Below are 23,290 nucleotides of genomic sequence, written 5' to 3' on the forward strand. Positions count from 1 at the left end.
TGCTTTCAATTTCAGCTGGCTTTCACTCATCTTAGTTTGAAGGTGTTTTTTTTTTTTTTATTTTTTTTCCCTTTTCTTCCTTTAGTGATTCTCTTGCCCTTTGCCTCCCAAGTAGCTGGGACTACAGGCACCTGCCACAACCCCCAGCTTTTTTTTTTTTTTTGGTAGAGACAGGGTCTCACTCTGGCTGACTCTGGCTCAGGATGGTCTCGAACCTCTGAGCTCGGCAATCCCCCGGCCTCAGCCTCTCACAGCGTTAGGACTATAGGCATGAGCCACCATGCCTGGCCTGAAAGGCAATTTTAAAATTTACAGTGGTATCTAAATTATTTTACTTACTAGGGTATTTGTATTATCCAAGAATTAAGAAACTTGGAGAAAGTAAAAAACACTTATTTAACATAACACTCTTTTTAGTGTTTTGTGTTTGTTTTCTAGGGGCCAGACTGTTCATATTTCTCAAATATAGGATTCTATCTGCCTCAACAATGCTAGAAATATACAATCTGCCACTTGATTTTTCCCTGAAGTTTTGGAAATTTGTTTGTATATCTTTATAACTTTATTTTTTTTTTTTTTTTGAGACAGAGTCTCACTTTGTCGCCCTAGGTAGTGTGCTGTGGCATCACACAGCTCACAGTAACCTCCAACTCCTGGGCTTAGGTGATTCTCTTGCCTCAACCTCCTGAGTAGTGGGACTACAGGCACCCACCACAAGGCCTGGCTATTTTTTTGTTGCAGTTTGGCCGGGGCCAGGTTCGAACCCGCCACCCTCGGTATATGGGGCCAGCTCCCTACCCACTGAGAGCCACAGGCACCACCTGTCTTCATGACTTTATTGACTTCATTTCAACATATTTTCATAACAAAAAAAAATACTTCATTTACTCTGATCACATTTTAGATCACTTGTTCCCTACTGATTTGAATGAAGGCTCTCTGAATTTATCATTAATTTGTCTTGATCTCATATTTTTTAGTGAACTCCTTTCAGTGAAATTTTCTCAATTAAGCTAAAATAATGCATGGCATGTAGACTCTTATTAAACTGAAGTATTTTATTACCTTGCCTTTTTTCTTTTATTAATGCCCCTCTTGAGAGCCATCTGACTATCAGTTTTAGAAATATAATTATATTTACAAAGGTAGGAAAAATTATCTTTATGTAGATATTTACATGTATCTTTATGTAACCAGGAAAAAGATGGAACAGGTTAATTAGAAGATTTATAATTTGGAGCCTAGATAATCATGATTCTAATGTTTATAATAGTATCGATATAGCACAGAAAAGTAAAGGAAAAAGGAAATGTGTGAGAGAATCCCGGCAGAGGTATCATCCAAAGGATTTTACCTTCAGCATAGGGCCATTCTTCTGAGTGTCACTGCATATGGCAGAGCTCAGAAGTGTTGACCAAACATGCTATTGTTCAGTACTTGTCCCTAAAGCTGAATCAGTGAGAATCAACAAGGACAAGTCATTTGAGGAACAGAAAAGAGAAGTTTATTAATTTGCTGGCGAATGAGGAGGGTAGCGGACTAGGGTCTGAAAAGACCACCATCCTGCCTTGAAGTGGAAAAAACAGGGCATTTTAAAAGAGAAAGGGGTGGCACCAGGTGGGCTGGAGTTTACCTGACTGAGAAAGTCAAATGACGTGGTTTTAGGCTTTGTAGTTGGTGGTTGCCATCTACCTTATCTCCCGTGACAATGATCTTGTGACCCTTGGGTAATTCTGTTGAGCCATCTCCTGTGGTTTAAGATACTAGAAAACAAATAGCAAATAACATTTTTTTGCCCCTTCAGTTATGGCTTGCAGGTTTAAATTGCCAAAAAGGGTGGTGAGTTTTAAACAGACAACTGGTAAAACATTTTGTTCCCCTTTTCAGACCTTTACCTCTGTTACAATATTGTAATTTATGGAGGGTAGGAAGTATTTGTGGGCGAAAAAGTTCAACACTAAGCCATCATTCCTTGGAGACCATAAAATGAGGAAGTTATGGGATTTGTGCACATTATTATAATCTACTACTCATTTAGGCCAATTATAGTAATCTGACAAATAGATGTTTGGGAATATGATCTCTTCAAATAAATACTTTTTCTTTTCTTCTCTAGGGGGTGAGGTTCATTAGTTTACTGTCAAAAGTTCAATGTACTGCCAAACTGATAAAGCAGTATTGGGTGTTCTAAAAGGCCATGGGAGCCTTTGAGCTCCCAAACCCCTATCCAAACATACAAAACCCAGCTCACATTTCATGGAGAGCTGCAGGATATTTTGATTCATCACTACTTCTTTCCATAGAGAGGGTCCCGATCTCTCCAGCCTGGTTCCCAATCTTTCTTCTCTAATTCTTCTTCTTTCCTAATTCTTCTCCTAATTCTTCCCTAATTCTTCTCCTAATTCTTCTTCTTTATCCATCATTTCCACTCTATTCCTGCTTGAAGCATCTTTTGCTTTCAAATATTTATAGATCTTTCCCATTGTAAAAAGATTCAATGAAATTATCCAGTCTCCAATATTTTATTGTCAAATTAATCTATGGTGATTACCTCTGTTTTGTGGGTACCCATCTTCTTGGGAGGACAGAAGTTCCTTGCCCCTGGACTCTGTAGCTGGTGCAGGCGGCTCAGAGCTCAGCAAAAAAGGGAGCAGGAACTCGCAGGGAGGGTAAGTTGTCCAGCCTTGAGGATGGGGGAGGGAGAGGAGCTATCTATAGAAATGGGGCTCTAAAGGATGAGCAGGGGTAAGTCAGATGATGAAGGGAGTGAGAGAGTTCCACATACAGAGGGTCGTGTATGCCTGCACTGGGTGGTTAGAGAGCATGGTGTGTTCAAGGCATAAAAGTTCTGTCTTGGAGAATGGAGCGTGGGGTGGTGAGAAGTTAGAGAGCTCTGAGCAGAGGCTCAATGGTTCAGAGCCTTAGATCAATGAGGGAGAGGTGTTGAGCAGGGAGCAGAGATCATCAGATTTGCACCCAGAAATGCTGCAGTATGGACAATGCATTGGTGGGAGGACGAAAGGTAGTGGAGGGAGATTGGTTAGGAAGCTTTTCAGTAATCTAGCCCAGGAGTGACTGTGCTCTGAAGGAGAGTGGTGGCAAAGGAGACCACTTGGGAAGCAGAATAATACGACAAATAGGCATACATTTATTAAATACATATCAAACACGCAGTTTGCTTCAGGGACTGTTCCACATATGGGGGACGTATCAGTGAACAAAACGGATGGTAACAAATCCATTCGTTCCCTTAGGAAACTTGCGCTCTAGGAGCAGTATAGACAGTAAAGAAAATAACTAAACAAAATGTACAGTACGCTTCATAGTGGTAAGTGCCAAGGAGAAAAATAGAGAATGGAGGGGGAAATAGAATCTTTGAAAGGATACAGCTGTGTGGGAAGGGTTGCAGCATTGGGACTAGAATGAGAAGACCTGAAAAGAAAGGCCTACAGAAAAGGACCAAGGGAGAACGGGCGCTTCCCAGGCAGATATCTGGAGGAAGAACAGTCCAGGAGAGGGAACGGTAACGCACAGCATTCTCAAGGTGGAACCAATGCGGCTGGAGTGAACTGACAGGGGTGAGGAGAGTGTGCTGGTTAGTTTTCCGGGTCAACATGACTAGGCAATAGTCTTACCGAGGCCTTGCTTTGAAGGTTTTGTAGATGTTGTTAACATCACAATCAGTAGTCTTTAAGAAAAGGGAATTATTCTTCATGATGTGAATGGGATTCATCTAATTGATTGCAAGGTCAGGAAGGCAAAACTAAGGTTTCTCTGAGTTAGAAGAGATTTTGCCTGAAGATTACAGCATCAATTCCTGCTCAACAGTTTTCTACTTGCTGGCATCCCATAACCACCCAAGCCAATTTCTCAATTCCTTGAAGTACAAATACAAATACATCTCATTCTCTCTCTGTGTATTTATTTACTCATATTCATACATGCACATATATATGTATCTAAACCCTCCTAGGGGTCCTGTTTCTCCAGAGAACCCTGGACTAAGGCAGGCAGAGAAGTAGCGGGGAATTGTGGGAAGAAAAGTCTGGATTACATGTGGCCTTGTAAGTCAAGGTAAGGACTTTAGCTTTAAGTCTTAGATAAGCTACAAGAGAAGTTTTGAGCAGAAGCACAACACGATGTCATCTTTTAAAGAGTTATTCTGGCTGCTGTGTTGGTAATAACACCAAGGGGAACAAGAGGTGTTGGTGACTTGGATCAGAGTGGTAGCAGTGGGAGGGTGATAAGAGGTGATAGGATTCTGGTTATATTTTGAAGTTGAACAAAAAGAATGATTTTTGTAATGAATGTGGGGATTGGGAGAGAGGAATCAAAGAAAACTGGATTTTGGCTCTCCACCTATAGCTCAAGCAGCTAAGGTCCAGCCGCATATATACCAGAGCTGGCACGTTCGAATCCAGCCCGGGCCTGCCAAACAACAATGACAACTACAACCAAAAAATAGCCAGGCATTGTGGCGGGCGCCTGTAGTCCCAGGTACTTGGGAGGCTGAGGCAACAGAATGGCTTGAGCCCAGGAGTTGGAGGTTGCTGTCAGCTGTGATACCATGGCACTCCACCCGGGGCAACAGCTTGAGGTTCTGTCTCAAAAAAAAAAAAAAACTGGATTTTTTTTTGCAAGACAGAACAACTGGAATAATTGGATTTGAGGTAGGTTGGGGATAACATCAGAAGCTCAGTTTTGGTGAAATGTCTGTTGGCCATGAAGATGGAGACACCAAAGAGGTGTTTAGATCTATGTTCACTGTCAAAATTTTAATGTACTGGAGTTCAGAGGAGAGACCCAGGCTGGAAATACAAATGTGGGATGTGATTAATGCTGAATGTGTGTGGTGGGGATTAGAGGATTTTGATGAAGGGAGGGAAAGGAAATGGCCAAGAATAACTCCAAGTTTTTGGCTTGGGCACTTGTTGGAAATGCTGTTTTCTGTTGGTGAACACAGTTGGTCTAGAGAAGCTACAATTTGCATGTGGCGACTTTAAGACATTTATGTAACAGGAACTAGAGATAATCTAGGAGTTTATAATATAATTAGATTCTTATATTATAAACTATAAATTATATTAATCCTTTTATAGATGAGGAAACTGAAGTTCCACAATAGCTCACTTTATGAAACTGTCTGGTGCTCTTTCTGTAGCACTGAGACATCTGGAATTACAGGGAAGGCCTGAAAGTAAAACACACATTTCCCTAGTTCTGGGGTTGCCCCCCCCCCCAAAAAAAAAACAAAAAACCAAAGTTTGAGTGGTCAGACTGGCTCTAAGGTCAAGTAGGAATTCCTACATACTATGGGAACAATTTGGTGTGCCTGGTGGATCTAACTATCCACATGTTGACCTGTACTTTCAGACTTCAGCGTTTTAATTTCAGGAATCTTTAGACTGTGGTGATAGGCAGGCTGGACCTTTGTCAGGAGCAATAATGGGACCTTTGCACTGTAGCATTTTTTTTTTTCACTTAAAATAATTTCTAGGTTGAATAGTTTCAAATGCCATCCGAGATTTCTATTGGTTGATTTTGGAATATTGTTTGAATTCCAAGGAAAACATGGATAAAAGACAGTAGAGTGTTAAGGGCAATAATTCAGTTGAGTAGTCCACTGAGGCTGTATGATGGTAAGGTCGGTAAGCCTGACTTTAAATCCTTAGTTTGATTTCTAGCTATGAGATTTTAGCTAAGTCTTTTTTTGTTGTTTGTTTTTTTTGACTGAATCTCACTCTCACCCTGGGTAGAGTGCCATGGCATCACAGCTCACATCCTCTTGCCTCACTCTCCCAAGTAGCTAGGACTACAGGCACCTGCCACAATGCCTGGATAGTTTTTTTCTACTTAGTAAAGGCAGGGGTCTCACTCTTGCTCAGGCTGGTCTCAAACTCCTGAGCTCAAGCAATACACTCACCGTGGCCTCCCCGAGTGCTAGGATTACAGGTGTGAGTCACCGGGCCCGGCCAGGTAATTTGTTTAACCTGTCCAGGCTGTAACTATCTCATCTACAAAATAAGGATAAAGGAGTCTAGCACACAGAGTTGTCAAAGGGAGTAAAATCTAACACCTGGCTTGTGAAGAAGAAGCACATAATTGTTCCCTTTTCCACAATGAAATCCCTCTAGCCATTAAGTCACTAGCCAAGTCAGTGCTGAAGATGTACTGAGGTCAATTCCAACCCTTTTACTTCCCACTCTTTTTTATCCTCATTCCCAATAAAAAGACCAGACGTCTGACTAGTGAGAATGGTAGGATAGGGATAGAGGTGAGGAAGGCAGGCAAGGGAATATTCTCATAAGGAACAGGAGAAAGGCTAGAGTCCTAACTGAGTCTAAGCAATCCCACGGCAGGGCCCCAAGGTGACAGTGAGGTCTCAAAGGAACCCTCTGGGGTTTGTCCAGGGAGGCCAGGTTCACTGCTGCAGTCAAAATTTCTTTCTTTTTTTTTTTATTGTTAAATCATAGCTGTGTACATTTGTGCAATCAAGGGGTACAATGTGCTGGTTTCATATACAATCTGAAATATTCTCATCAAATTGTTCAACGTAGCCTTCATGGCATTTTCTTAGTTATTGTATGTAGACATTTGTATTCTGCATTTAGTAAGTTTCACCTATACCTATTCTAAGATGCACCATAGGTGTGGCCCCAACCCTTACCCTCCCTCCACCCTAACCTCCCCCCTCCCTTCCCCTTCCTTGGCACTTTCCCCATAGTCTTGTGCTATAATTGGGTTATAGCCTTCATGTGAAAGTTATAATTTAGCTTCATAGTAGGGCTGAATACATTGGATACTTTTTCTTCCATTCCTGAGATATTTTGCTAAGAAGAATATGTTCCAGCTCCATCCATGTAAGCATGAAAGAGGCAAAGTCTCCATCTTTCTTTAAGGCTGCATAATATTCCATGGTATACATGTACCACAATTTGCTAGTCCATTCGTGGGTCGATGGGCACTTGGGCTTCTTCCATGACTTAGCAATTATGAATTGGGCTGCAATAAACATTCTGGTACAGATGTCTTTGTTATATTGTGATTTTTGGTCTTCTCGGTATAAACCTAGTAAAGGAATTATAGGATTGAATGGCAGGTCTATTTTTAGATCTCTAAGTACTCTCCAAACATCCTTCCAGAAGGAATGTATTAGTGTGCATTCCCAACAGCAGTGCAGAAGTGTGCCCTTTTCTCCACATCCACGCCAACATCTCTGGTTTGGGGATTTTGTTATGTGGGCTACTCTTACTGGGGTTAGGTGATAATCTCAGAGTAGTTTTGATTTGCATTTCTCTGATGATTAAGGATGACGAGCTTTTTTTCACATGTTTGTAGATCATGCATCTGTCTTCTTTAGAGAAGTTTCTCTTCAAGTCCTTTGCCCACCCTGAGATGGGATCACGTGTTCTTTTCTTGCTAATGTGTTTGAGTTCTCTGTGGATTCTGGTTACTAGACCTTTATCAGAGGTATAACCTGCAAATATTTTCTCCCATTCTGAGGGCTGTCTGCTTGCTTTACTTACTATGTTCTTGGCTGTGCAGAAGCTTTTTAGTTTGATCAGGTCCCTCTAGTGTATTTTTGATACTGCTTCAATTGCCTGGGGAGTCCTCCTCATAAAATATTCACCCAGGCCGATTCCTTCAAGAGTTTTCCCTGAACTTTCTTCAAGTATTTTTATAGTTTCATGTCTTTTTTTATTATTATTAAATCATAGCTTACATAGTGTACATTAATGTGATCATGGGGCACCGTACACTGGTTTTATAGACTGTTTGACACATTTTCATCACACTGGTTAACATAGCCTTCCTGGCATTTTCTTAGTTATTGTGTTAAGACATCTACATTCTACATTTACTAAGTTTCACATATACCCTTGTAAGATGCACCGCAGGTGTAATCCCACCAATCACTCTCCCTCTGTCCACCTCCGCCCTTCCTCTCCTCCCTTTCCCCCTTTCCACTATTCTTGGGTTAGAACTGGGTTATAGCTTTCATGTGAAAGCCATAAATTACTTTCATAGTAGGGCTGAGTACATTGGATACTTTTTCTTCCATTCCTGAGATACTTTACTAAGAAGAATATATTCCAACTCCATCCATGTAAACATGAAAGAGGTAAAGTCTCCATCTTTCTTAAAGGCTGCATAATATTCCATGGTGTACATATACCACAATTTATTGATCCATTCATGGATCGATGGGCACTTGGGCTTTTTCCATGACTTAGCAATTATGAATTGGGCTGCAATAAACATTCTGGTACAAATATCTTTGTTATGATGTGATTTTTGGTCTTCTGGGTATATGCCTAGTAGAGGAATTATAGGATTGAATGGCAGATTTATTTTTAGATCTCTAAGTGTTCTCCAAACATCTTTCCAAAAGGAATATATTAATTTGCATTCCCACCAGCAGTGTAGAAGTGTTCCCTTTTCTCCACATCCACGCCAACATCTCTGGTCTTGGGATTTTGTGATATGGGCTAATCTTACTGGACTTGGATGATATCTAAAAGTAGTTTCGATTTGCATTTCTCTGATGATTAAAGATGATGAGCATTTTTCCATATGTTTGTAGGCCGTGTGCCTGTCTTCTTCAGAGAAGTTTCTCTTCAAGTCCCTTGCCCAGCCTGCTATGGGATCACTTATTCTTTTCTTGCTTATACATTTGAGTTCTCTGTGGATTCTGGTTATTAAACCTTTGTCAGAGACATAACCTGCAAATATCTTCTCCCATTCTGAGGGCTGTTTGCTTGCTTTACTTACTGTGTTCTTGGCTGTGCAGAAGCTTTTTAGTTTGATCAGGTCCCAGTAGTGTATTTTTGAAGCTGCTTCAATTGCCCGGGGGATCCTCCTCATAAAATACTTGCCCAGACCGATTTCTTCAAGGGTTTTCTCTGCACTCTCTTCTAGTATTTTTATAGTTTCATGTCTTAAGTTTAAATCTTTAATCCAGTGAGAGTCTATCTTAGTTAATGGTGAAAGGTGTGGTCCAGTTTCAATCTTTTACAGGTTGCCAGCCAGTTCACGCAGCACCATTTGTTAAATAGGGAATCTTTTCCCCACTGAAAGTTTTTAATTGGCTTGTCAAAGATCAAATAATGGTAAGTAGCTGGATTCATCTCTTGGTTCTCTATTCTGTTCCAGACATCTACTTCTCTGTTTTTGTGCCAATACCATGCTATTTTGATCACTATCGATTTATAGTACAGTCTCAGGTCTGGTAGCATGATTCCTCCTGCTGTGTTTTTATTGCTGAGTAATGTTTTGGCTATTCGAGGTTTTTTCTGATTCCATATAAAACGAAGTATTATTTTTTCAAGATCTTTAAAATATGACAATGGAGCTTTAATAGGAATTGCATTAAAATTATACATTGCTTTGGGTAGTATAGACATTTTAAAAATGTTGATTCTTCCCAGCCATGAGCATGGTATGTTTTTCCATTTGTTAACATCTTCAGCTGTTTCTTTTCTTAAAGTTTCATAGTTCTCTTTGTAGAGATCTTTCACGTCCTTTGTTAGGTATACTCCCAAGTATTTCATCTTCTTTGGCACATCTATGAAAGTCCTTGACTGTTTTTTTGGCTTGGTTATTGTTGGGATATATAAAGACTACAGATTTATCGCTGTTGATTTTGTAGCCTGAGACATTGCTGTATTCCTTGATCACTTCTAAAAGTTTTGTAGTAGAATCCCTAATGTTTTCCAGATATACGATCATAGATCATATCATCTATGAAGAGTGAAAGTTTGATCTCTTCTGACCCTATGTGGATACCCTTGATTGCCTTTTCTCCCCTAATTGCAATGGCTAAAACTTCCATTACAATGTTAAAGAGCAACGGAAACAATGGGCAACCTTGCCTGGTTCCTGATCTAAGTGGAAATGATTTCAATTTAACTCCATTCAATATGATATTGGCTGTGGGTTTGCTGTAGATGACCTCTATTAGTTTAAGCAATGTCCCTTCTATATCAATTTTCTGAAGTGTTGTGATCATGAAGGGATGCTGGATATTATCAAAAGCTTGTTCCACATCAATTGAAAGACTCATATGGTCCTTATTTTTTAGTTTGTTTATGTGCTGAATTACATTTATAGATTTACGTACATTGAACCAGCCTTGAGACCCTGAGATAAATCCCAGTTGGTCGTGGTGTATAATTTTTTTGATGTGTTGTTGGATTCTGTTTGTTAGGATCTTATTGAGTATTTTAGCATCAATATTCATTAGTGATATTGGTCTATAATTTTCTTTTCTTGTTGGGTCTTTCCCTGGTTTGGGGATCAAGGTGATGTTTGCTTCGTATAATATGTTGGGTAATATTCCTTCTTTTTCTGTATTTTGGAAGAGGTTTAGTAATATAGGTACTAGTTCTTCTTTAAAGGTTTGGTAGAATTCTGATGTAAAGCCATCTGGTACTGGGCTTTTCTTTTTAGGGAGATTTTGTATAGTTGATGCTATTTCAGAACTTGATATAGGCCTGTTCAACATTTCCACTTCATTCTGGCTAAGTCTTGGTAGATGGCATACTTCCAGATATTGGTCAATTTCTTTCAAATTTTCATATTTCTGAGAGTAGAGTTTCTTGTAGTATTTGTTAAGGATTTTTTGAATTTCTGAGAGGTCTGTTGTTATTTCATCGTTACCATTTCTGATTGATGAAATTAGAGATTTTACTCTTTTTTTCCTGGTTAGGTTGGCCAAAGGTTTATCTATTTTATTGATCTTTTCAAAAAACCAACTTTTGGATTTATTGATCTGTTGTAGAATTCTTTTGTTTTCAATTTCATTTAGTTCTGCTCTGATTTTGGTTATTTCTTTTCTTCTGCTGGGTTTGGGGTTGGAGTGTTCTTCCTTCTCCAGTTGCTTGAGATGTCCCATTAAGTTATTAACTTCCTCTCTTTCCGTTTTCTTGAGGAAGGCTTGCAGTGCTATAAATTTCCCTCTTAGGACTGCCTGTACAGTATCCCAGAAGTTCTGATAATTCGTTGATTATTGTTTTGTTCCAAAAATTTGGTGATTTCCTTCTTAATCTTGTCTATAACCCATCTATCCTTCAGCATAAGGTTGTTTAGCTTCCATGTTTTTGTATGGGTAGGCAGGTTCCTGTTGTTATTGAGTTCAACTTTTATTCCATGATGGTCTGAGAAGATGCAAGGAATAATTTCTATTTTTTAAAATTTGCTGAGGTTAGATTTGTGGCCTAGGATGTGGTCGATTTTGGAGTATGTTCCGTGGGCTGATGAGAAGAATGTGTATTCAGTTTTGTTGGGATGAAATGTTCTGTAGATGTCTGTTAAATCCAGATGTTGAATGGTTGAGTTTAAATCTAAGATTTCTTTGCTTAGCTTCTTTTTGGAGGATCTATCCAGCACTGCTAAAGGGGTGTTAAAATCTCCAACTACTATGGAAGTGGAGGAAATCAAATTGCTCATGTCTGTTAGAGTTTCTCTTATAAATTGAGGTGCGTTGTGGTTGGGTGCATAAATATAATAATAGAGATCTCATCATATTGAGTATTACCTTTAACAAATATGAAGTGTCCATCTTTATCCTTAATTATTTTGGTTGGTTTAAAGCCTATTGCGTCTGCAAACAGGATTGCAACACTTGCTATTTTCTGCTTTCCATTTGCCTGGAATATAGATGACCATCCCTTCACCTTGAGTCTATATTTGTCTTTTAGTGTAAGATGCAATTCTTGTATGCAGCAGATATCTGGCTTGAGTTTTTGTATCCAGTCAGCCAACCTGTACCTCTTTAGAGGACAATTTAAACCATTCACATTAATTGAGAATATTGATCAGCCTTTCGAGAGTCTGGCGGACATTTTTAATCCTTTTGTGACTGTGGAAGTTGGAATTTGATCAAAATTTTCTGGGTGGGTTTGCTTTTGTGGTGGAGGATTATGCTGGTCTTCATGGAGGATAGGTCTGAAAATATCCTGGAGAGCTGGTTTAGTTATGGCAAATGTCTTCAACATGTGAATGTCATTGAAGTATTTAATTTCTCCATCATAAATGAAACTCAGTTTAGCTAGGTACAGGATCCTGGGTTGAAAGTTATTTTGTTTTAGGAGATTAAAAGTCGATGACCATCCTCTTCTAGCTTGAAAGTTTTCAGCAGAGAGATCTGCAGTTATTCTAATATTCTTGTCCTTGTAGCTGGTGGTTTTCTTTTGTCTGGCTGCTTTCAGAATTTTCTCCTTCATATTAACTTTAGTGAAATTGATTATGATGTGTCTGGGGGATGTCTTATTTGGGTTGAGTTGTTCTGGAGTTCTGAAACGGTCTGCTATCTGAATTCAGAATCTCTTGCATGTCTGCAAAGTTCTCCTTTATAATTTCATGGAGAAGAGACTCTGTGCCTTGTGAAGCCACTTCATTGCTTTCAGGGATCCTTATAAGACGAATATTAGTTTTCTTTGAATTATCCCAGAGCTCTCTGAGAGAGTGATCTGTTTTTACCCTCCATTTCTCTTCCTCTTTGAGAGTTTGGGAGCATTCGAAAGCTTTGTCTTCAGTGTCATAAATTCTTTCTTCTGCTTGCTCCATTCTGTTACTGAGGGATTCTACTATGTTTCTCAGATCTTTGAAGCTGCAACTTCTTGTCTCAATGTGTCAAAATCTTTGGTCATTTCGTCTTTGAATTCATTGAATTCTTGAGATATCTTTTGGGTTACTGCTTGGAATTCTAATTCGATCTTATTTGCTATCCAGATTCTGAATTTGGTTTCTGACATCTCAGCTGTTTGTTTGTGCCTGGGATCTTGTGCTGTGTCTGCCCCATTGATCCTTGGGGGAGTTGATCTACTCTGATTATTCATATTGTCCGAGTTTTTATGTTGATTTTGCCTCATGATTGTTTTTCACAGTTGCCTCTGGCCGTCCTCAGAGTTGGGGAGGTGTCTCTCCAAGATTAGACCCCAGCGGGATCACTCTATTGTTCTAGTTCTAGTTGTGGAAGCAGCTCTGGAGTGTGACACACCCAGATCCAGCAATAGGGTGGGAGGTGGTGCGCATGGTTCTGGAAGTGCCTGGCGCTGAGTGACTTTGGCATAGAGAGCCCAAGGCTCCAGCAGTCTCTGGCCAGGAGAAGGGCTCTGCACAGAGGCAGGGAGGGCTCCGGAGGGCACGTGGCTACCAGAGTCCCTGGCCAGACGAGTGGGCCAGCGTGGAGGCAGGGCGGGTACAGGAGGGAGGACGCAGGGTTGTACGGCTCCCGCAGTTCCTGGTCAGGGTATGCAGAGGCCCAGCGGGTGCGGGTCACGGGTCAGGGGTCATGGCACAGCTCTTATGGAGGTCCGGGTGGTGCCAAGCCTAGGAGTTTAAGGTTGCTATGAGCTGTGACGCCACCATACTCTACCCAGGGCAACAGCCCAAGGCTCCAGTGTACCAAAACTGGTCTCACTCTGCCCCTGAGGGTTAAGGCTGTAAGGTAGCTCAGTCCCCACCTTTAGGCTGCTCAGTCACTAGGTTACTAGTTCCTGCCTGATCCTTGCTCTGTGACCCTGAGGGCGGAGCTTGCTAGGGCAGTTCTCTCACAATGGCTCCCTGTGGCCCACAGCTGAACATTATTAGCTCCGTCTGGCTCAGCGGCTCAGTCTGGGGCCCTGGACAATGCCCAAAGTTCTCCACACTCCTGCTCAAGCTCTCCCCAAGGCAGTTCAACTGAGTGCCAAGTCCAAAAACACCAAAACAGTTCGCAGGTAAGGCCTTTCCGGTTTGCAGTCTCACTGCTGCTGGTACTTATGGCTGCTGGCAGTATTAGGTCAATCGAACACATGCAACCACTTGCCAGTTTTCCACTGTTTTTGTCCTCCTCTTGGGGTCCAGAAGTCCCTTGCTGACTCTCTGTATCCTTAAGGGGATGATTATAGGCAGATCCCACCAGCCAGAGATGCCTGGAGTCTTATCTACCCAGACTCACCATGCCCAATTGCAGGGAAGCTGTTACTTGGCCGCCATCTTGCTCCACCTCGCAGTCAAGATTTCTATACTCTGCAGAGGAGAGAGCATTTGTCACCCAGGGATCCCCTGGTTAAGGACCACAACGTTTAGTTGTGGATAGTTGACAGGATTCTTTCCCCATTTACCTGACAACAACAGAAGGCTCTTTGATTTTGGTGGGTCCTTCAGACGTAGCCTTATTAATAATCGAGATGAATTTTCCCACCACACTGGTGAGAAGTGGTTCAGAGATAGAATTAACTTTTTTCAAATGATGTTCACAAGTTTTCAGGCTTTGATTCTAGCAGTAATTGCCTACTGTTGGTGAATTAGATAGAGAGATAGAATTAACTTCTTTCAAATGACGTTCACAAGTTTTCAGGCTTTGATTCTAGGAGTAATTGCCTACTGTTGGTGAATCAGGGAGCATTTTTTTTTCTGTAGGCAAAATAATTTTTGTTCTCCATATCTCTTTCCAAAAGGAATGTATTAATTTGCATTCCCACTAGCAGTGCAAAAGTGTTCCCTTTTCTCCACATCCACGCCAACATCTCTGGTCTTGGGATTTTGTGATATAGGCTAGTCTCACTGGAGTTAGATAATATCTCAAAGTAGTTTTGATTTGCATTTCTCTGATGATTGAATCCTAGTAAATGTGGAATGTAAAGGTCTTAGTAAAATAACTAAGAAAATGCTACAAAAGCTATGTTAACTAATGTGATGAAAATGTGTCAAACGATCTATGAACCAAGTGTATGGTGCCCCACAATCATACTAATGTACACAGCTATGGTTTAATAAAAATAAATTTAAAAAAATAATAATTTTTGTTTAAAAAGATGGATCCCCCCCCATTTTAAACTTTTTTTTCCCTTTCCAGTAACCTAATGACTTGTTAGACCGATGCCTAATAAACAAAACCCAACGCAGCTGCATGGATTTCTTCTTGGCAGCCTCAATACCATTCCTGTGATTCAGCATTCACACATGCATACTGAGTTTACTCAAAACTAGTCTGTTCTGCTTCTTCCTCTTCTTCCAGGATGGGGGTCAGAGCCAGGGGTCCGTGCGATGTGGTCTGTAATCCAGAGGAACCCCTTGCCCTCCCCCACCAGAGTCAGGCCTTCTGTCTTTTGTTATTTTTTCTTCTTGCTGATACCCGTTTAAGACTGGCTGTAGGGGTAAGGCCTGTGGAGCCCCTTACTGTAAGTCACTACTGATAAGTTGTTTGCATGACTGCTGGGGGACAGATTTGCAGAGTTCTGTGAGAGTCTATTCTGATCTTGCTCAGTTTGGTCAGGAGCAGGAGCCCATGTGTTTTTGCTGATCAAGTTGAACCTGGAACCCCCAGGGTCTTTTAAGTTGTTTTCATCTGATTGTTGGTTCTTTTTGGGAGAGGCAAAGGGGTTGAAGTTTCCTTCTACCTTGCGATGAGGCCGTGTGTTGAACTCCATTTCAAAAGATGACAGCTGCTGCGTTACTCCTAAAAGTCCACCTACCTCCACACTGAGGATTACCCAGATGACATCTCCATAGTAGAGTCCTGTAGCAGTGCACATCCGCCACTGTCCCTGATACATTCCTGCTCTGCTGGGGCTGCACATCTGGATGCTGACATCTGCAATCTCTTGGGGCTCTAGCAATCTCACCATCACCATGTTCACATGTCCAAACTGGTGTCCCCTGACATATTTAAGACAACCCCCTGGAGGCCAGGCCTCTGCCCCAGAATTCTGGATCCGCCATGTTTTTATGAACTTGAGTATCAGGAGGTATTGACTCCCCTTCTCCTATGGTGACATCTTCAACAAAGGACATAGAGGGTACCCTGATGTTTGGGCTTTCAAAGTCATAATAGGTGCCAATTGCTGCTTGCAGGTTCCAGTTGGTCATGTCCAGGAAGAAGGCGTAGCCGGCAGGGTTCAGCTGGAAGCTGAGCAGCCTCTGGAACTCGGAGATGAGCACGTCCTTGTCGGTGGTGCCCAGGCAGCTGAACTTCTACATCAGCTCTGGGTCCAGGTCCACGTCCATGCCCTCCATGGCCAGGGCCGCACGCCCGCTTCCTGCCTCCTCACAACCGAGCTGCTGGGACCGGGGACCGGGAGGGGGCCCGCTGTTCTCCAGCGCTGCGACCCCACTCCTCTCACCGCCTCATAGGGGTAAACTCACTCAGCCACTAACTCACTCTCACCTCCCCTTCCTCCCCCCACCTCTCCAGGGTAACTGCTGCCTGCATTTTTTTTTTTTTTTAATAAAGAGAACAAAATTCAAAATCCCCACAGTACTGCGTCCATTCACCTTTCCTGCAGAGTAAGGGCTCTAGACTCCAAGGTTCTTCTGGGTTCCTGCTACCACAGCTGTGTTGACAGCTGTCTGAAGTCCTTCTCACAATGCCTACCTCATAGGATCGAGGTGGAATTGAACGGTAAGACCCAAAGAAGTAATGCTTATTTCTCATAATGGTTAATGCTAAAAGTTCATTCAAGTTTTAATTTCTGACAAATGTTTTAGGAGCCAAAATATGTTTATCAGAGAAAGGGAAAAGTTCTCAGTGTTCTCTGGCTCCAGTTACCTTACTGCAGTTCACCAAAGGCTTTTTCCTAGCCTGCTTCACTGGCAGGTGGCTGGCAGGCTGGAACAGGTATGACTTAATCAGAAGAATAAACAAATATATTTCAAAGTGAGATAGAAGCTGATGGTAACAGCCTCTCTCTCCACTTTCCAGTGCCATTAGTGCCACTCTCTGCTGTCAGGTAAGTGTTTAAGTAAATCTATAAATTCTGTGAGTATTTAATGTTAGAGTGCTACTATAGTCTAGCTGATGTATGAGGAAGAATTTAAGTTTATTATTCAAATATGTTTTGGAAAGCAGGAATTTTTGACTCAGACATGTATGTATATCAACTATATGCAGAATATAGACAAGTGGCAATTGTATTTTGAGTCTCTGTATTAAAGGAAATTAATGGGAAAGAAAACAGAATGATGACTTCTGAGAAATGTTCGTATCTGTTATAGGATGGACAGCGTAACTTTCCTCAAAGAGATTACCATACGATCCTTATAATCTGTGGAGGCACACATGAGATTACTTGGTGAATGAGCTAATTCATGTAAATCAAATTTTTAGGTACAGTGGTTCTCAACCTTCCTAATGCCGTGACCCTTTACTACAGTTCCTCCTGTTGTGGTGACCCCCAGCCATAACATTATTTTTGTTGCTACTTCATAATTTTGCTACTGTGATGAATCATAATGTAAATATCTGACATGCAGGATGGTCTTAGGCGACCCCTGTGAAAGGGCTGCTCAACCCACAGGTTGAGAACCGCTGGTTGAGGACAATGGGTGACACATGTTGAATAAATATTAGTTTCCGCTTACAATACAGATCAAAATCTTTCTCCATGAGGGCTTCTGAATATAAATGGATCTCGTTTCCTACATTTCACAAGGATCAGGGATTCTACCTTCTGTTTTCTGAGTATGAACTTTCTAACATAAAGACCAAAGTTCTTCACTTTATGTGTATGTTTGAGATAGTCTTAAAAATATTTTTCTTTAATAGGAACCCAATGACCTATTTATTTTTTCAATTTATAGATCTGACCTTATAGTCCCATTTCACTGAGCCTCACATCCAAGAAATTTCCAGATACTTAAAATTAAAAACACTTCTGATCACATAATCCATTTTACTTTAATTTGAAGGTTAAGCCATGTTCTGTATAAGACAAAAGAATGGGTTTTTTGTTTTTGTTTGTTTGTTTTCTGGATGAGTAGTAAAGAAGAAATTTTAAAAAGAAGAAGAAAATTTTAAGAGAAAAAGATGGAAACACCAATTGTTAAAGTTTGATGCATTTATTGTTACTGACATTGATGGGTACATTCTCCCAATTCTTTATCTTAAATCCCAATGATACTTTTATACTTGCAACACATGTCCACCTCTGGTTTCCTTGTGCTGAAAGGTTTGGCATTGGAATCTGAGGTATCTCTCAGGAAACAGAGTGGCAATGTGTAGGATGAAATGTCTAGGAGCTCATGAAATTCATTATGAAATGTCACTGGACACAGTTCTTCATTACATTTAAAGAGCTTGAAGTTTCTGATTTTATGTAGAATAGAAAAGGAAGGGTGGATTACATAAAACTTGAATACAATTAAAAATAAAAATATAGCTCATATAAACATTTATAACACAAATTTTACAAAGCCTTCAGATGCACCACAAGTCTTGCCTTTTTCTTCATTTTCCTGAAAGTTAACATCAAGGTATTTCTCTGTATTATAGGTAATCAGCTTTTAGCTAAAGAACAGATAAATAGTGATAAATGAAGACTGTGAGAGCCTCAAAAGACACTAACTACTGAAGGAAAAAGGATAATTAGGAAAAATAAGAGTTCAAACATTAAAATGTTGATTAATATTGGATGAAATCAACTTAACCCTGGTAAATCAGTTTCTGAAGACTAGGCATCTACTGCTGTTTACTTTTATATCCAACGACTGCATCAAACTTAACATTGATCTTTTGTTTTAAAACCTCCAGGAAACGTTCTGGAAGAATCCTAAAAGAAAGATACATTAGGAGATTGACATTAAGTCTAGAGTGCCATGGTGTCTCAACAACAACAACAACAACAACAACAACAACAAAGGGAGTATGTTATAATGAGACATTTTTTAAACCAGTAGTTTCCCATCTTGGCTATACATTAGTTACCTGAAAAGTTGTTACATCTCTCAAAGCCCAGGCCACACTCCAAACCAAATAAGTCAGAAACATGGGAGTAGGTCTCAGCACCAGTATTTTTTTTTCTTAAATATGGAACGCTTCACAAATTTGCGTGTCATCCTTGTGCAGGGGCCACGCTAATCTTCATTGTGTCGTTCCAATTTTAGTATATGTGCTGCCAAAGCAAGCACAGGCACCAGTATTTTTAAAACATCTTAAGTGAATTCCAATGTGCACCAAAGTTGAGAGCTACTGCTCCAAAGAAGTGCTTCTCAAATTTTAACATGCAGATCAGTCGTCTGAGGATCTTACTGAAGCACAAATTCTGACTCAGGAGATCAGGAGATTCTGTGTTTCCTTTTCTTTTTTTTTTTTGAGACAGAGTCTCAAGTTGTCGCCCTTGATAGAGTGCCGTGGCATCGTGGCTCACAGCAACTTCCACCTCTTGGGCTTAAGAAATTCTTCTGCCTTAGCCTCTCAAGTAGCTGGGACTACAGGCGCCTGCCACAGTGCCCGGCTACTTTTTTGTTGCAGTTGTCATTGTTTGGCAGGCCCGGGCCGGGTTTGAACCTGCCAGCCCTGGTGTATGTGGCAGGTGCCCTAGCTGCTGAGCTACAGGTGCCGAGCCAGATTCTGTATTTCTAATAAATTCCCAGGTGATACTGATGCTGCTAGTTCTTGGATTACACTGGAGACATCAAGGCTCAAAGATCTTGAAATCATCAAAGACTATTTAGCTATTCCTATGCTTTGGTATGATTTTGCAAAATACAAGCTCAATGTTTATCTGTGGTATATTAAAATGATGCCTAAAACCTAAGTGCGCTCTCCTTATGTCACTGTCCTATAACCCTATTATGTGAAAATGCTTTAAAACTAAGCTTCTTCACTCATTTATAAGATTTCAAGAAATATACAAAATTTCCTTCTTTTAAAAAACAACTGAAAAACATGTGAACATTTTTCTGTTCCCTTACCCAATAGCTATGCCAATTTTGCTTCACTGATCAACATAATGTGGTTTTGCAATGATGTAGTCTTTAAGCCTATTATTTTTATTGACTTAATTCCATTTCATTGCACCTGTCTGACTTTAAATCCATGAAAAATATCATTTCCATTTCATATTTCATTTCTAAGGCTGATAAATATACTGTTGCTTACCTTTCCAATAGTGTAAAAAAAGCTATAGAATATGGAACAAAAATCATTTTCTGGTTGGTCAGGATCCCATCCATCAGTCTCTCCACCACTTCCTCAGGTTCCAGGGTAGGTCCCAAACTGAAATCAGAGGCAATCTTTAGAAACAAAACATTTCACCGTGGCTGCAGCTTGAGTCTGGTGCTAAACGGGTAAGTTAAATTACCATAGGAACTTCAGGATAACTGACTTGTAGCGCTCATCACAGGTGCCCAGAAATAATAGCTACTTTGCCATTAATAGTAAGGAGAACTATTTATTTAGTGCTTACTAGTACCACACACCGTGCTAAAAAGTCTACCTAGAATACCCCCACTGAAGTTTTACAACAACTTAACAGAGGCAATAGCATCATCTCTATTTTACAAATGAAAATGGGAGAAGCAACTAGGACTCAAAAATAATTTAGCAAGAGGAGGACTGACAGGGCTGAGTGTGCTCACACCTGTAATCCTCGCACTCTGGGAGGCTAAGGCAGGAGGATTTCTCGATTCAGGAGTTCATGACCAGCCTGAACAAGAGTGAGACCCCAGCTCTACTAAAAATAGAAAAATTACCTCTATCTTGTGGCACATGTCTGTAGTCCCAGCTACAGGGAAGCTGAGGCAGGAGTATCACTTAAACCCAAGAGTTTGAAGTTGCTGTGAGCTAGGCTGACACCAGAGCACTCCAGACTGGACAACAGAATGAGACTATCTCAAAAAAAAAAAAAAGATTAAGACTGATAAATTCACTTTTAAACTTTCAGAAGTCTTGGGAAAGAAATCAGAAACCATTATAAAAGTTTTGGAAGGGTATTTGGCGGGGGGGAACCTCACCTAATATGCGTGATGCAATGGTACATTTCAAAACTATTAAGAAAAGAGTATAATTGTGATGGATGTGTTACTTAGTTCAATGTAAGCATTTCATATTGTATATCAAATCAGTACACTGAAACCCATAAATGCATCAATGTACAGAGTTATGATTTAATAACAAAATTTTTAAAACATTTTATTACATACTAAGTCTCTTTAGCAATCAATTCCTAAAGCACCAGAGGCATTAAAATATGATAGATATGTGATATTCAGATGGAGCGCTTATATTTGTGAGGCCTTGATTTACTTTTTAGCTACACTGTGGTGGTCTCTAAAAAGTGGCTTTTAAAAATCTGTGTGTTAGAGAAGCGTACTTAGGGAAGAGGTGCATAAGAGCTGGTCCTCAGTTTTTAACTTTTTTTTTTTTTTTTTTTGCGACAGAGTCTCACTTGGTTAACTTGGGTACAGTGCCATGGTGTCCTAGCTCACAGCAACCTCAAATTCTTGAGCTCAGGCAATCCTCTTCCCTCAGCCTCTCGAGTAACAAGGGCCTGCCACATTGCCTGCCTAGTTTGTCTATTTTTAGTAGAGACAAGGTCTCACTTTTGCTCGGGCTGGTGTTGAACTTCTGAGCTGAAGGGATCCTCCGGCCAGAGTGCTAGGATTATAGGAATGAGCCATTGTGCCCTGCCCAATTTTTAACATTTTATTCATGACTTAGAAAAAAACAATACACAATTAAACACATTCATGAAATTTGCCAATGCAAATTCCACCAAATAGCCACCAAACTATTTGGGTGGCTAACATTTTGGGCAGGCAGATTTTTTTTTTTTTTTGTAGAGACAGAGTCTCACTTTATGGCCCTCGGTAGAGTGCCGTGGCATCACACAGCTCACAGCAACCTCCAACTCCTGGGCTTAAGCGATTCTCCTGCCTCAGCCTCCCGAGCAGCTGGGACTGCAGGTGCCCGCCACAATGCCCAGCTATTTTTTGGTTGCAGTTCAGCTGGGGTCGGGTTTGAACCCGCCACCCTTGGTATATGGGGCCGGCGCCCTACCGACTAAGCCATAGGCACCGCCTGGGCAGGCAGATTTTTAATGGGGTGACTAATTAAAAGAAGTGAGATAAAAAAATACTGGAGGAGATTAAAAGTCAATGACCATCCTCACTGGATAAAATTTAAACTTAAGACATGAAACTATAAAAATACTTGAAGAAAGTGCAGGGAAAACTCTTGAAGGAATAGGCCTAGGTGAATATTTTATGAGGAGGACTCCCCAGGCAATTGAAGCAGTATCAAAAATACATTACTGGGACCTGATCAAACTAAAAAGCTTCTGCACAGCCAAGAACATAGTAAGTAAAGCAAGCAGACAGCCCTCAGAATGGGAGAAAATATTTGCAGGTTATACCTCCGATAAAGGTCTAATAACCAGAATCCACAGAGAACTCAAACGTATTAGCAAGAAAAGAATAAGTGATCCCATCTTAGGGTGGGCAAAAGACATGAAGAGAAACTTCTCTAAAGAAGACAGATTCATGATCTACAGACACATGAAAAAAAGCTCATCATCCTTAATCATTAGAGAAATGCAAATCAAAACTACTTTGAGATATCACCTAACCCCAGTAAGAGTAGCCCACATAACAAAATCCCCAAACCAGAGATGTTGGCGTGGATGTGGAGAAAAGGGCACACTTCTGCACTGCTGGTGGGAATGCACACTAATACGTTCCTTTTGGAAGGATGTTTGGAGAATACTTAGAGATCTAAAAATAGACCTGCCATTCGATCCTATAATTCCTTTACTAGGTATATACCCAGAAGACCAAAAATCACAACATAACAAAGACATCTGTACCAGAATGTTTATTGCAGCCCAATTTATAATTGCTAAGTCATGGAAGAAGCCCAAGTGCCCATCGACCCACGAATGGACGAGCAAATTGTGGTACATGTATACCATGGAATATTATGCAGCCTTAAAGAAAGATGGAGACTTTGCCTCTTTCATGCTTACATGGATGGAGCTGGAACATATTCTTCTTAGCAAAGTATCTCAAGAATGGAAGAAAAAGTATCCAATGTACTCAGCCCTACTATGAAGCTAATTTATAGCTTTCATATGAAGGCTGTAACCCAACTATAGCACAAGAATATGGGGGAAGGGCCAAGGGAGGGGGGAGGTTAGGGTGGAGGGATGGTAATGGGTGGGGCTACACCTATGGTGCATCTTAGAATGGGTACGGGCGAAACTTACTAAATGCAGAATACAAATGTCTACATACAATAACTAAGAAAATACCATGAAGGCTACATTGAACAGTTTGATGAGAATATTTCTGATTGTATATGAAACCAGCACATTGTACCCCTTGATTGCACAAATGTACACAGCTATGATTTAATAATAAAAAAGTAAACTTAAAAAAAAGAAAAAATACTGGAGGAAGTTTGTTAGAAATAAATACAGAATATTTCCTTCAGAAAGAAAAAAATATATATGATAAAGGAAAACTGGGACAACTAAGTATAGTACTGAACAGTGAGTGTGATAATTGGATCCCTGAAGGAAAATAGAGT

The 23,290-nt window shown here is 40.5% G+C and overlaps 1 protein-coding gene, 1 non-coding gene and 1 pseudogene across 2 annotated transcripts in view; all 3 read right to left on the bottom strand.

Annotated features, from left to right (window-relative positions):
- Positions 1-14,813: 14,813 nt before the first annotated feature.
- On the bottom strand, positions 14,814-16,121 carry LOC128594108 (protein ILRUN-like; annotated as a pseudogene).
- Positions 16,122-17,810: 1,689 nt separating this feature from the next.
- Positions 17,811-23,290, bottom strand: part of HSD17B11 (hydroxysteroid 17-beta dehydrogenase 11) — a 32,924-nt gene continuing 27,444 nt past the window's right edge. The window contains exons 6-7 of the mRNA XM_053602784.1: positions 19,865-19,981; positions 17,811-18,533 (exon numbers count right to left, since the gene is read on the bottom strand). Coding sequence (XP_053458759.1) covers positions 18,443-18,533; positions 19,865-19,981 — 208 coding nt within the window. The 3' untranslated portion in view covers positions 17,811-18,442. The remainder of the gene's footprint in view (positions 18,534-19,864; positions 19,982-23,290) is intronic.
- On the bottom strand, positions 18,785-18,891 carry LOC128592419 (U6 spliceosomal RNA). Its single transcript, XR_008381863.1, has one exon. It is a non-coding gene; the product is annotated as a U6 spliceosomal RNA (small nuclear RNA).

This window comes from Nycticebus coucang, chromosome 1 (genome assembly GCF_027406575.1).
Source record: "Nycticebus coucang isolate mNycCou1 chromosome 1, mNycCou1.pri, whole genome shotgun sequence".
Lineage (NCBI taxonomy): Eukaryota > Metazoa > Chordata > Mammalia > Primates > Lorisidae > Nycticebus > Nycticebus coucang.